Source organism: Eleutherodactylus coqui, chromosome 4 (genome assembly GCF_035609145.1).
Source record: "Eleutherodactylus coqui strain aEleCoq1 chromosome 4, aEleCoq1.hap1, whole genome shotgun sequence".
Classification (NCBI taxonomy): Eukaryota; Metazoa; Chordata; class Amphibia; order Anura; family Eleutherodactylidae; genus Eleutherodactylus; species Eleutherodactylus coqui.
This window is the reverse complement of record NC_089840.1, coordinates 50,962,155-50,976,464: the sequence shown is the minus strand read 5'-3', so window position 1 is coordinate 50,976,464 and position 14,310 is coordinate 50,962,155. Positions and strand designations below refer to the sequence as shown.

The following is a 14,310-nucleotide window of genomic DNA, read 5'->3' as shown; positions in this document are numbered from 1 at the left end:
TTATTCAGGGCCCTTTTACATGGGACGACCTGTTGGGTGCAGGAACGAGCATCACTTAGAGAATGGAGGCAAAGTGGGCCAGGGATTATACCAGCCCCCCTCCATTCATAAAAAAACAGGCAATCGTTCATAAGTGAGTGTCTGCCTCTTTACATGGACTAATCTGTCGTTCAGTTGACGAATTAGATGCAAATGAATTTTCATTCGATATTCAGTCGCGGCATGCATTCACGCTGAACGATTTATTGACCTGTGTAAAAGGACCCTTAGACCCTGTTTGTGGGGGGGCTCTGTTCACTAGCATAACTATAGGGGACGCGGTTGCACCCTGGTCCAGGAGCCTTATAGGGCCCATAAGGCCTCCCTTCTCCATATAGCGATCCCAGTACTATGAATTAAGCATTATAGTAGGGGCCCTGTTACAGGTTTTGCATTGGGGCCCAGGAGCTTCACGTTATGGCTCTGCGTTGAGGGTTTAAGAGAAGTTGGGGCCCCCCCAAGATAAACTTTTGCAACTTGGCTGTGACTTTTGCAACATTTTAGGCAGGGGTGCAACTAGCAAAGAGTGGGCCAAATAGCCAACCTTTGAATGCTTCCCCCTGAACATGAACATTCACGAAAGGTTCACATGTGGTGAACTCGTCCACAACTTCATTATTTTAATTTTGTTTTTTCATCCCTATCTTCCAAGAGCCATAATTTTAATATTTTTCTATCAACGTAGCTTTATAAGGGCTTGTTTATTGTGGCTGAGTTGTATTTTTTAATGGTATGATGGAATGTGCCATAAAATGTTCTCAAGTTTTTTTTAATTCTAAACCGCTATAAAATGGAAAAAAATGCAATTGTGCTATTCTCCGTATATCTTTTTGATCACTTTTTATTCATTTTTTTGGCCAAGATAACAATTATTATTTTTTATTGTTTAAAAACTTTTAATAAGCCTTTTTATACATTTTTATTTAGTTGCCATAGGAGACTTGAACTTGCAATCATTTAATCGCTTGTACTTTATAGTGTTTATAGTGATTTTTAATGTTGGCTCTCAAGTCCTGCCACAGGCTCCAGGCTGCCATGCTAGGCCATTGGCACCACATAGTTACATTGCAGGGGGCCGATAGTGTTCTGGAGGCGACTCCCCCTAGGTGACTGTTTAGACACTCGGTTAGCCATCTAAATTGTTATCTTCTGCAATCAGAGCAAGAAGAACTGATAGCATCTGGGTATGGCGTGAACTCTGCTCCCAGGTCTGCGCCATACACCCTTAACGACCACATAATATATACATTATGTGATCCAGGAGAGGTTAAGGGCCATTTTAACACATTGGTGGGCCCAGGGCAAAGGTTCCATCATTGCCCACCTGTGAACATTGTGCATTATCTTTTACATTCTAAAACTGATTATATCTGTCTATGGACACATTTTTTGTGGGAAAGCTTGATGGAAAAATTTTGACTCACAGGTTTCTCTTCTCTGATTGGATTCCCCCACTTTCCCTTTTCTTCTGAATCTGAACCAGACCATCATGATGCCTTCTTCCAACCATAACTTGTCTTTTTAGAGGTTGCCAGTCTAGACATCTTCAGCCCTTGTTTTACAAAGAACCTTCCCCACCTATTTTACCCTCTGCACAAACTCCCCATCCTACTGTTACTCTGAATGCTGTGCCTGTTACTGCCCCATAACCATAACTGCTGTATTGGAAAAAGCCCACAAACACTGAACTCAGATATCAATAATAGTGCCATAATAATAATAATAACCTTTATTTGTATAGCACAACTTATTCCGCAGTGCTTTCAAACGTGGGAGAAATGCAAACAGTACAACAATTACAATGTGAGATACAATTTGTTTGAAACAAATGGGTTGGGGATGGTACAGGAGGTACAAGGCGGGGGGCAAGGCATGGGGAACACAGGCAGTAGGAGATTTCATGTGGAAATCAGTTATTAGAAAACAAACTGGGTGCAGCGGTAAGGAGGTGCAGGGGTAGAGGTCTTATGTGATAGGCAGGGTGGAAGGTGTTGAAAGCAATAGGGAGGGGCAGGGGGCTAGGTCTGGGGATTTAGTATGCCTCCCTGAAGAGAAGCGTTTTTAAGGCGCGTCTGAAATTTTGTGCATTGGGAATTGTCCGGATGCCTTGGGGTAGAGTGTTCCAGAGGATGGGTGCTGCTCTGGTGAAGTCCTGTAGGTGAGCATGTGAGGTTCGTATTAGGGGGGTGTTTAGTCTCAGTGTGTTAGCGGATTGGAGTGAGTGGGCTGGGTGATGTATGGACAGGAGAGAGGCGATGTTTGGTGGCGCCATGCAGATCTTTGTGGGTGAGGTTGAGGAGTTTAAATTTAGTTCTGCAGTGGATGGGCAGCCAATGCAGCAACTGGCATAGTGCAGAGGCATCTGAGTAATGGCTGGATAGAAAAATTAGCCTAGCTGCCGCATTCATTTGAGTGGAAAGAGTCTGGTGCGGGGAAGGCCGATGAATAGCGAGTTGCAGTAGTCAAGTCGGGAGTGGAGAAGGGTGACCACAAGTGTCTTTAGCGTGTCTGTGGTGAGGAACGGATGGATTTTAGCAATAATTCTGAAGTGCATGTGGCATGTTTGAGAAAGAAATTGAATGTGGGGGGTAAGGGAGATTTCAGAGTTCAGTGTGACCCCAAGGCAGCTGGCATGCTGTCTGAGGGTATTGATGGTGCCAGAAACTGGAATGGAGATGTAGAGGGGAAATCGATTGGAAGGCGGAAAAATGAGGTCAGTTTATAGAGAGGTTAAGTTTGAGAAAAAGGGAGGACATAGTATTAGAGACAGTGCACAAACGGTCGGTGATAATTTGGAGGAATGGTTCAGAGATCTCACGGGATGAGGTGTATAGTTGGGTGTCGTCAGCGTAGAGATGGCATTGGAACCTGAATTTGAGGATGGTTTGTCCAACTGAGGCTGTGTAGATAGAGAAGAGAAGGGGGACCAAGAACCGAGCCCTGGAGTACCCCAACACCAAGAGGAAGTGGAGAGGAGATAGAGCCAGTGAAGGAGACACAAGAGCGGTCAGAGAGGTAGGAGGAGAACCAGGAGAGAGCAGTGTCCTTTAGGCCAATAGAGTGGAGCATAGTGAGAAGGAGGTCATGGTCAACAGTGTCAAAAGCAACAGAGAGGTCATGGAGGATTAGTAAGGAGTAGTCACCCCTCAACTTTGCCGTCATCAGGTCATTTGATACTTTTGTGAGGGCAGTTTCGGTCAAGGGTAGAGAGCAGAAACCAGACATGAGGGGTTCGAGGATTGAGTTGTCAGAGAGAAAACGTGTAAGTCGGGAGTAGACCAGGCGTACTAGTAATTTGAAGATAAAGGGAGGTTTGAGATGGGTCGGTAGTTGGCGGCATCGGTCGGGTCAAGGGTTGGTTTTTTAAGCAGAGGAGATATGATGGAGTGTTTAAGTGAGGAAGGGAAAGTGCCAGAGGTTAGAGAGAGGTTGCAGATTGTGCTGAGGTGAGCTGGGGAAAGGGACCGGAGGAGGTGAGAGGGTCACTAGCGCAGATGGTGTTGCGGGCAGCAGAAAGCAGCCTGGAGACTTCTTTCTCTGTCGTTGGTTCTAACATAGAAAGTGATTAGGTGCTGGATGCAGAGCTGAGGAGACTAGGATTGGGGCTAGCCAGGCAGTTTTTGGAGATTTCTTTTCGGATGTTGTTTTTTTTTTTCTTTGAAGTAAGCAGCTAGTTCCACACCAATAGTGCAAGTTTTGGTACAGACTGATGCAGAACGTCTGTTGTAGACATTTTGCAGCAAATCTGCCTGGTTTTAACATGCCCTTAAAGCAAAGACAGTAGAGCAAACTGCAGACACACAGAATTCCTAACACTTTCCTCCACTGTGGAGCCTGGCAGCTCCATTTTCTGGATTCAGGACCTGCACAGATCTGGTCACATGACTGTATCTGTGCAGGTCCTTCAAAAGTAACCATTCCAGTAGTGGAGAGGGAGGAGCATTGCTTGTCTCTTTCCTTCTCTCTGTTATCCGCTTACAGCTCTACTGCTTGTGCTCCCTCAACCCCCCCTAAGGACCACAGTCCCCCATGGTTGATAAGGCGATAATTCTGCCACTGACTCTTGACACTGTGGCTGACTATTATTGGTGATGACATGACCAATACTGTGTTTGGGACTGTTAAGGGGACACAATGAGTTTAAATGGGTTTTCTGCTTTTTACATTCCCTTTTTTTAATACGTGTCCCCTCCAAAATAATCTGATCATAGGTTGTCCCATCGCTGGGACTCCAAGTGATCAGGTGTAATGCATGGCAGAACTTGGTAGCAAGTGTTCAGTTTCCCTGCAGTGCCACCTCAGCATTATATGGTGCCCATTAAGATCAATGGGCTTTTAATATAATGCATGGACTGTTATTCTAGAATGCTCTTTGTACTCACTCTCTTTAAAAACTATTCAGGAGGTATGAAGTTTTTGTAGCATGTAACATAGATACAGAACATTTACCAGCTCACTTGCACTACACTATATGGAGAGAAAAGTCACAAATATGCAGGTTACGTCAGCAGATGAAGGGCGTGAAGACCCTGAGACAATATTTACCCGTAGAGGCCGGGCTCACAGAAGCTGTTACCGCCCTATGTGCTCACACTGTAGAGATACTGCAAACCTGGTTATCTTGTGTAGAGTTTCTCCTGGCTCATGTGGATCAGATTGTTCCTGTTTGGATTTCGGGACTGGTGAGGTTTATCTTACAGGATGTTAATCACCATCATGAAGACACGTTCTACCCAAGGGAAATTCTTCTTACAGAACTGGAAAGTCATTTTTTGTCCATTTAAAAGGAAACTCCACAAAAACCCCATAAAATTTGGAGGTGACCGCAGATAACCACAATCCCCCTATTTCACACTCTTAGGAACATGAGATTCAGGTTGCTATTTGGTGTGGTTCTGTAGCGATGCTTCTGGCCATTCCTGTGCTACCTGTGCGGTAACAATGTGGTCCTGTGCACTGTGTCTAGATTATGAAGGTGTATTCATAAAGTGTAGTCATACTTCAGTTTTTAATGACACTATGAACACCACACTTGAATATTCCCTTGCGGGGCAATGGGACTGGCAATTTTAAGAGGATGGCATGACATACGGAAAAGTAACAATTCACATATGTGCCAAGAAAGTGGAGTACGTGACATGTGTCTGACAAGGAAAGAGGTGTCTAAGAAAAGAAAAGTCATAGAAGATGCCAGATTTAATAAAGACAAGCGTCATGTTTTGCTGCAGGTTCTTTTTGCACATAAGGTGGTAAAAGAGAAATCTGTTTAACATGCTCATAGGAGCCAGATATAAATATTCTGCTTTAGTCTAACTTTTTGGTTTAATTTCCTATTTGTTTCCTAAGATCTACAGTCAGTTTTCAATTCATGAAAGGATAGAGTACATACACTGCAGCCACTCAAACAGCATATTTTAACTCATTTGTGAGTAGACATACACCTCTCCATAGCCAATTTGGGGCCCGCCTGCCTGATGGCAGCCTGGCTCCAGCTGCAGTGGTGTTTTGTAAAGGGCTGATAGATGGAAGGGACTCCTTCTGTCAACCATCCGCGATCACATCAATGTGATTGTGGTGTCCCTATGAGTTGCTATGGCATTCAGAGGCTTGAACATGGCCTCTGAGTCTGCCATCTACCTTAATAGGCTATATAATATACTGCAATACTGAAGTATTGTAGTGCATTATAAAAACAATCAAAAGCGGTGAACTTCAAGCTCCCTAGTGAAACAAAATTTTTAAAAAAGTGTAAAAGAAATGGCAAAAAAAAGTCAAAACCATGCCTTTTCCCCTGTGGTATTTACACAAAAAAATCCACCACAAATATGATATTGCAGCGTTCATAATGAACCATATAAAAAGGTTAGTACATTAATTACCCTGCATCATGCAAGCTGTAAAAAAAATGTAAAAACATGATGCACATATTGTATATTATCATATGTATTGTCGTATATATATAGTCTCCATGCTGCTTTCTGCTGTTCGCCCCACCACCTGCGCTAGCGACCCTCTCACCTCCTCCGGTCCCTTTCCCCAGCCCTCATTACTCACCTCACCACAAACTGCAACCTCTCCCAAACCTCTGGCACTTTCCCTTCCTCATTTAAACACTCCATCATATCCCAATTCCCCAGCAGTGGGGGGGGGGGGGGGGGGGAGGGGGGGCAGTAGGGGACTCCCTCTACCTTTCCCACCAGCATAGGAATCCCAAGGGGGCGGGGTTACAGGGCTTCCCTGAGGGCTTCCCCAAGAGTGGGGGCAAAGTTAGAGGGATCCACCCTCTAGCCCAGTTCCTCTCAAGCTGCAATAGGGAAAATCTCAGGGAAGAGACATAAAGCCCCACCTCTCCCTCTCCGCTACGGGGATATCCCTCAGGGATCCCCTGTAGACCCACCTCCTCTCTCTAAGCACTATGGGGATATCCCTCAGGGATTCTCATAGCAAGAAGAAAGAGCAATACTATGAGTTAATCTCCCATTGCAAGATAAGAGAGCAGAGCTATGGCCGATTAACCCATAGCAGGGAGAGACAGAGCAGGGCTATGGGTTAATCCCCCATAGCAAGGAGAGAGAACTTAGCTATGGGGGATTAACTCATAGCAGGGAGAGACAAAGCAGGGCTATGCGTTAATTTCCCATAGCAGGGAAAGAGAGGTGAGCTATGGGAGATTAACCTATAGCAGGGAAAGACAGAGCGGGGCTATGGGTTAATTCCCCATAGCAGGAAGAGAGAGCTGAGCTATGAAGGATCAATACATAGCAGGGAGAGACAGAGCGGGGCTATGGGTATATCCCTCATAACCCCACTCTCTCTCCTTGCTATAGGGAAATCCTAAAGCACTGCGGGGCTTCTTATTTCTCTCCTTCTCACAGCTGTGCTTCTTTAAGCCATAAAAATGAAATCCAGAAAACAATGAAACAATTTATTTGTTTTCTTAATAGAGATGAGCGAGCACCAAAATGCTCGGGTGCTCGTTACTCGGGACGAAATTTTCGCAATGCTCGAGGGTTCGTTTCGAGTAACGAACCCCATTGAAGTCAATGGGCGACCCGAGCATTTTTGTATTTCGCCGATGCTCGCTAAGGTTTTCATGTGTGAAAATCTGGGCAATTCAAGAAAGTGATGGGAACGACACAGCAACGGATAGGGCAGGCGAGGGGCTACATGTTGGGCTGCATCTCAAGTTCACAGGTCCCACTATTAAGCCACAATACCGGCAAGAGAGGGCCCCCCCCCTCCCAACAACTTTTACTTCTGAAAAGCCCTCATTAGCAATGGATACCTTAGCTAAGCACCACACTACCTCCAACAAAGCACAATCACTGCCTGCATGACACTCCGCTGCCACTTCTCCTGGGTTACATGCTGCCCAACCCCCCCTGCACGACCCTGTGTCCACAGCGCACACCAAATTGTCCCTGCGCAGCCTTCAGCTGCCCTCATGCCACGCCACACTCATGTCTATTTATAAGTGCGTCTGCCACAGGAAAAGCAGGCACACACTGCAGAGGGTTGGCACGGCTAGGCAGCGACCCTCTTTAAAAGGGGCGGGGCGGTAGCCCACAATGCTGTACAGAAGCAATGAGAAATATAATCCTGTGCCACCGCCATCAGGAGCTGCACACGTGGGCATAGCAATGGGGAACCTATGTGCCACACACTATTCATTCTGTCAAGGTGTCTGCATGCCCCAGTCAGACCGCGGTTTTTAATTCATAGGCACAGGCAGGTACAACTCCCTATTGTGAAGTCCCTGTGGACCCACAGCATGGGTGGCTCCCTGGTACCCACCGGCGGTACATAAAAATATCCCATTGCATTGCCCAACACAGCTGAGGTAGTAATGTCGTGCTTAATGCAGGTGGGCTTCGGCCCACACTGCATGCCCCAGTCTGACTGGGGTTCTTTAGATGTGGAAACAGATGCATTTATAATTCTCTGTGGACCCACAGCATGGGTGGGTGCCAGGAAGCCACCGGCGGTACATAAAAATATCCCATTGCATTGCCCAACACAGCTGAGGTAGTAATGTCGTGCTTAATGCAGGTGGGCTTCGGCCCACACTGCATGCCCCAGTCAGACTGGGGTTCTTTACAAGTGGACACATGTAGGTTAAACTCCATGTGCACCTACAGCATGGGTGGCTCCCTGGAACCCACCGGCGGTACATAAAAATATCCCATTGCATTGCCCAACACAGCTGAGGTAGTAATGTTGTGCTTAATGCAGGTGGGCTTCGGCCCACACTGCATGCCCCAGTCTGACTGGGGTTCTTTAGATGTGGAAACAGATGCATTTATAATTCTCTGTGGACCCACAGCATGGGTGGGTGCCAGGAAGCCACCGGCGGTACATAAATATATCCCATTGCATTGCCCAACACAGCTGAGGTAGTAATGTCGTGCTTAATGCAGGTGGGCTTCGGCCCACACTGCATGCCCCAGTCAGACTGGGGTTCTTTAGAAGTGGAAACAAATGCATTTATAATTCCCTGTGGACCCACAGCATGGGTGGCTCCCTGGAAGCCACCGGCGGTACATAAAAATATCCCATTGCATTGCCCAACACAGCGGATGTAACGTCAGCTGTAATGCAGGTGGGCTACAAATTCATTTGATTACACTGTAGGCGAGGGCCCACAAAAATTGCTGTATCAACAGTACTAATGTACATCCAAAACATTGGCCATGGCCAACCAAGAGGGCAGGTGAAACCCATTAATCGCTTTGGTTAATGTGGCTTAAGTGGTAACTAGGCCTGGAGGCAGCCCAGTTTAACGAAAAATTGGTTCAAGTTAAAGTTTCAACGCTTTTAAGAGCATTGAAACGTATAAAAATTGTTTAGAAAAATTATATGAGTGAGCCTTGTGGCCCTAAGAAAAATTGCCCGTTCGGCGTGATTACGTGAGGTTTCAGGAGGAGGAGCAGGAGGAGGAGGAGGAGGAATATTATACACAGATTGATGAAGCAGAAATGTCCCCGTTTTGGATGGTGAGAGAGAACGATGCTTCCATCCGCGGGTGCAGCCTACGTATTGCTTAGGTATTGCTGCTGTCCGCTGGTGGAGAAGAGAAGTCTGGGGAAATCCAGCCTTTGTTCATCTTGATGAATGTAAGCCTGTCGGCACTGTCGGTTGACAGGTGGGTACGCTTATCCGTGATGATTCCCCCAGCCACACTAAACACACTCTCTGACAAGACGCTAGCCGCAGGACAAGCAAGCACCTCCAGGGCATACAGCGCGAGTTCAGGCCACGTGTCCAGCTTCGACACCCAGTAGTTGTAGGTGGCAGAGGCGTCACGGAGGACGGTCGTGCGATCGGCTACGTACTCCCTCACCATCCTTTTACAGTGCTCCCACCGACTCAGCCTTGACTGGGGAGCGGTGACACAGTCTTGCTGGGGAGCCATAAAGCTGGCAAAGGCCTTGGAGAATGTTCCCCTGCCTGCGCTGTACATGCTGCCTGATCTCTGCGCCTCCCCTGCTACCTGGCCCTCGTAACTGCGCCTTCTGCCACTAGCGCTGTCGGATGGGAAGTTTACCATCAGTTTGTCCACCAGCGCCCTGTGGTATAGCATCATTCTCGAACCCCTTTCCTCTTCGGGAATGAGAGTGCAAAGGCTCTCCTTATACCGTGGATCGAGCAGTGTGTACACCCAGTAATCCGTAGTGGCCAGAATGCGTGTAACGCGAGGGTCACGAGAAAGGCATCCTAACATGAAGTCAGCCATGTGTGCCAGGGTACGTGTACGCAACACATGGCTGTCTTCACTAGGAAGATCACTTTCAGGATCCTCCTCCTCCTCCTCTTCCTCCTCCTCAGGCCATACACGCTGAAAGGATGACAGGCAAATAGCATGGGTACCCTCAGCAGTGGGCCAAGCTGTCTCTTCCCCGTCCTCCTCCTCATGCTCCTCCTCCTCCTCCTGAACTCGCTGAGATATAGACAGGAGGGTGCTCTGACTATCCAGCGACATACTGTCTTCCCCGGGCTCTATTTCCGAGCGCAAAGCGTCTGCCTTTATGCTTTGCAGGGAACTTCTCAAGATGCATAGAGGAATGGTGACGCTAATGATTGCAGCATCGCCGCTCACCACCTGGGTAGACTCCTCAAATTTTCCAAGGACCTGGCAGATGGCTGCCAACCCGGCCCACTCTTCTGTAAATAATTGAGGAGGCTGACTCCCACTGCACCGCGCAAGTTGGAGTTGGTATTTCACTATAGCTCTACGCTGCTCATAGAGTCTGGCCAACATGTGGAGCGTAGAGTTCCACTGTGTGGGCACGTCGCACAGCAGTCGGTGCACTGGCAGATTAAACCGATGTTGCAGGGTCCGCAGGGTGGCAGCATGCGTGTGTGATTTGCGGAAATGTGCGCAGATCCAGCGCACCTTTCCGAGCAGGTATGACAAGTGGGGGTAGCTTTTCAGAAAGCGCTGAACCACCAAATTAAACACATGGGCCAGGCATGGCACGTGCGTGAGGCTGCCGAGCTGCAGAGCCGCCACCAGCTTACGGCCGTTGTCACACACGACCATGCCCGGTTGGAGGCTCAGCGGCGCAAGCCAGCGGTCGGTCTGCTCTGTCAGACCCTGCAGCAGTTCGTGGGCCGTGTGCCTCTTCTCTCCTAAGCTGAGTAGTTTCAGCACGGCCTGCTTACGCTTGCCCACCGCTGTGCTGCCACGCCGCGTGACACCGACTGCTGGCAACGTGCTGCTGCTGACACATCTTGATTGCGAGACAGAGGTTGCGTAGAAGGAGGAGGAGGGTGGTTTAGTGGAGGAAGCATACACCCCCGCAGATACCACCACCGAGCTGGGGCACGCAATTCGGGGGGTGGGTAGGACGTGAGCGGTCCCAGGCTCTGACTCTGTCCCAGCCTCCACTAAATTCACCCAATGTGCCGTCAGGGAGATATAGTGGCCCTGCCCGCCTGTGCTTGTCCACGTGTCTGTTGTTAAGTGGACCTTGGCAGTAACCGCGTTGGTGAGGGCGCGTACAATGTTGCGGGAGACGTGGTCGTGCAGGCCTGGGACGGCACATCGGGAAAAGTAGTGGCGACTGGGAACCGAGTAGCGCGGGGCCGCCGCCGCCATCATGCTTTTGAAAGCCTCCGTTTCCACAAGCCTATAAGGCAGCATCTCTAGGCTGATCAATTTGGCAATGTGCACGTTTAACGCTTGAGTGTGCGGGTGCGTGGCGTCGTACTTGCGCTTGCGCTCAAACTGTGGCGCTAGCGACGTCTGGACGCTACGCTGAGAGACATTGCTGGATGGGGCCGAGGACAGCGGAGGTGAGGGTGTGGGTGCAGGCCAGGAGACGGTAGTGCCTGTGTCCTCAGAGGGGGGTTGGATCTCAGTGGCAGGTTGGGGCACAGGGGGAGAGGCAGTGGTGCAAACCGGAGGCGGTGAACGGGCATCGTCCCACCTTGTGGGGTGCTTGGCCATCATATGCCTGCGCATGCTGTTGGTGGTGCCTCCCCAGCTGATCTTGGCACGACAAAGGTTGCACACCACTGTTCGTCGGTCGTCAGGCGTCTCTGTGAAAAACTGCCACACCGTAGAGCACCTTGACCTGTGCAGGGTGGCATGGCGCGAGGGGGCGCTTTGGGAAACAGTTGGTGGATTATTCGGTCTGGCCCTGCCTCTACCCCTGGCCACCGCACTGGCTCGGCCTGTGCCCACACCCTGACTTGGGCCTCCGCGTCCTCGCCCGCGTCCACGTCCTATAGGCCTACCCCTACCCCTCAGCATGGTGTATTACCAGTGATTTGATTTCCCAGGCAGGAAATAAATTGGCGCAAGCCTGCTGTTAAACGTAGCTGGCTGCGTATGATTTGTTTACTATCTCCACCCACCACACACGTACACAGAACGCTGAGGACTGACAGAGGCAGGGCACATAGAATGTTTCCCTTTTTTTAAAAAGAAAAGGCCCACTGACTATATTCAATCAGATAAGATATGTGTTGCACAGAAATGCAGTTATATGAAGTGCAGCAGAGCGGAGACTTTTCCCAGGCAGCAAATAAATTGGCGCAAGCCTGCAGGACAAATTGAATGTTTCCCTTTTTGGGAAACGGAGGGCCCACTGACTATATTCAATCAGATAAGATATGTGTTGCACAGAAATGCAGTTATATGAAGTGCAGCACAGCGGTTACTTTTCCCAGGCAACAAATAAATTGGCGCAAGCCTGCAGGACAAATTGAATGTTTCCCTTTTTGGGAAACGGAGGGCCCACTGACTATATTCTATCAGTCAATCAGATAAGATATGTCTTCTGGCCCTGCCTACACAATTCTCTCCCTGTAGTATTACTGCAAGGCGCAATGCTCTGCAGACAGCCGATTTTGAAAAGAAAAAAAAATGCAACACTGCTAACAGCAGCCTGCACAGTACTGCACACGGATAGATGTGGCCCTAAGAAGGACCGTTGGGGTTCTTGAAGCCTACACTCACTCCTAACACTCTCCCTGCCTAACCACCACTTCTGTCCCTGTACTATTAATGCAAGGCGCAATGCTCTGCAGACTGCCGATTTTGAAAAAAAAATAAATTGTGCAACACTGCTAACAGCACCCTCCACAGTACTGCACACGGATAGATGTGGCACTGAGAAGGACCATTGGGGTTCTTGAAGCCTACACTAACTCCTAACACTCTCCCTACAGCAGCTCCAACACGATACCACTGTCCCTCAGCTATCTTACAACACATCTGAGGCGAGCCGCGGGAGGGGCCGATTTTTATACTCGGGTGACATCTGATCGCCCCAGCCACTCACAGCAGGGGGGTGGTATAGGGCTTGAACGTCACAGGGGGAAGTTGTAATGCCTTCCCTGTCTTTCAATTGGCCAGAAAAGCGCGCTAACGTCTCAGAGAGGAAACTGAAAGTAACCGGAACATTGCGTGGTACTCGTTACGAGTAACGAGCATCCCGAATACCCTAATATTCGCACGAATATCAAGCTCGGACGAGTACGTTCGCTCATTTCTATTTCTTAACATTGTATGTACTCCAAAATGATGCAATTAAAAGATACAACTTGTCCTGCATAAAACAAACCCTTATACGGTATCTTGATTGAAAAATTAAAAAGTTATTGCTCTATGAATATGACAATGAAATAAACTGCAAAATTAGTTGGTCATTAAGGTGCAAAAAGGCTTCATTAGTAAGGAGTAAAAAGGGCCGTGCCAAGTTAGAAAGTTAACCCCTACCTACAAAATGAGGGATAACTTTATGATTGGTTATGGTCTAACTGTTCGGACCCCCACCAATTCTGAAAATGCCACAGCTCCATTGATTTCACTGGGAGTGTTGGATTTGAAAACTGTTCAAATTGCAATCAATGGTAAGTATTTGAGTCTCCTCTTCTATCCCCTCCCCTCCTCACTTTATGCAGGATATCTCATTACCCTCTTTCACATCCTGTTCTCCGCCTTGGTCTCTCTTTTGATTGTTATATACATCACTTGACAACAGGCAGTGGAAGGAACTTAGAAGAATGGGAGGCCCCTAATGGTCAGCACTTTAGAGTGATTTTTAGCACAAAACAACATTTTTGGTAAATAAACAGAATCGCACATTTCCTAATTATCACATTGATGACCATTCAAATTGCTTTAACTTGTTGTTTCTTGTTACAGAGAGAAGAGAGGAGGATGAACTGAGGATATTCACCAACCTCCTGTATTGACTTATGTTTACAAGAATAAGAAACCTACAGAACTTAGACCATTGAGCTGTGACCGAGTCTCCATGTATCATATTTTTTCCTATGCGCTGCAGGCGCAATAATATATTACCATACTCTCTACATAATAAATCGTACAAATCCTGTAGAAAAAGTTAGAAAAACATCATAAATAGTTGTCTCTTCATATGTCATGGAATAAAAAGGTGCTTACAGGGTTGTATGTTTTATAAAGCCCATTTTGATATACATGTTAACAGAAAGGAGTCTATTGTTCAGAATATCCTTTAATTAGATGTAGCAGAGGGTGCCGACAAATACCATCTCATGCTGGACAGCCCAATATGTGTGCACATTACATGGACATCCTATTGAAGTGAACTGTGTAATGCTTCATTTTTTCTGTGGTGGCGCTGCAGGAGAGTCGAACACTTAAACACTAAATGAGCAACCTATGAACTGGGAGTTTGTCAGCTGGAACATGCTGTCCAAACTGCAGGCATCATGTAAACGCGGCCATCATTCACTTTTTATCTCACAGATGATTTTAAAGTGAGCTTAAAATCCATA

At 47.7% G+C, this 14,310-nt stretch overlaps 1 protein-coding gene across 1 annotated transcript in view; it reads left to right on the top strand.

The window, feature by feature from the left end:
- TMPRSS3 (transmembrane serine protease 3) overlaps positions 1-14,083 on the top strand; it is a 96,340-nt gene extending 82,257 nt beyond the window's left edge. The window contains exon 12 of the mRNA XM_066598567.1: positions 13,694-14,083. Coding sequence (XP_066454664.1) covers positions 13,694-13,717 — 24 coding nt within the window. The 3' untranslated portion in view covers positions 13,718-14,083. The remainder of the gene's footprint in view (positions 1-13,693) is intronic.
- The last annotated feature ends 227 nt before the right edge of the window (positions 14,084-14,310 follow it).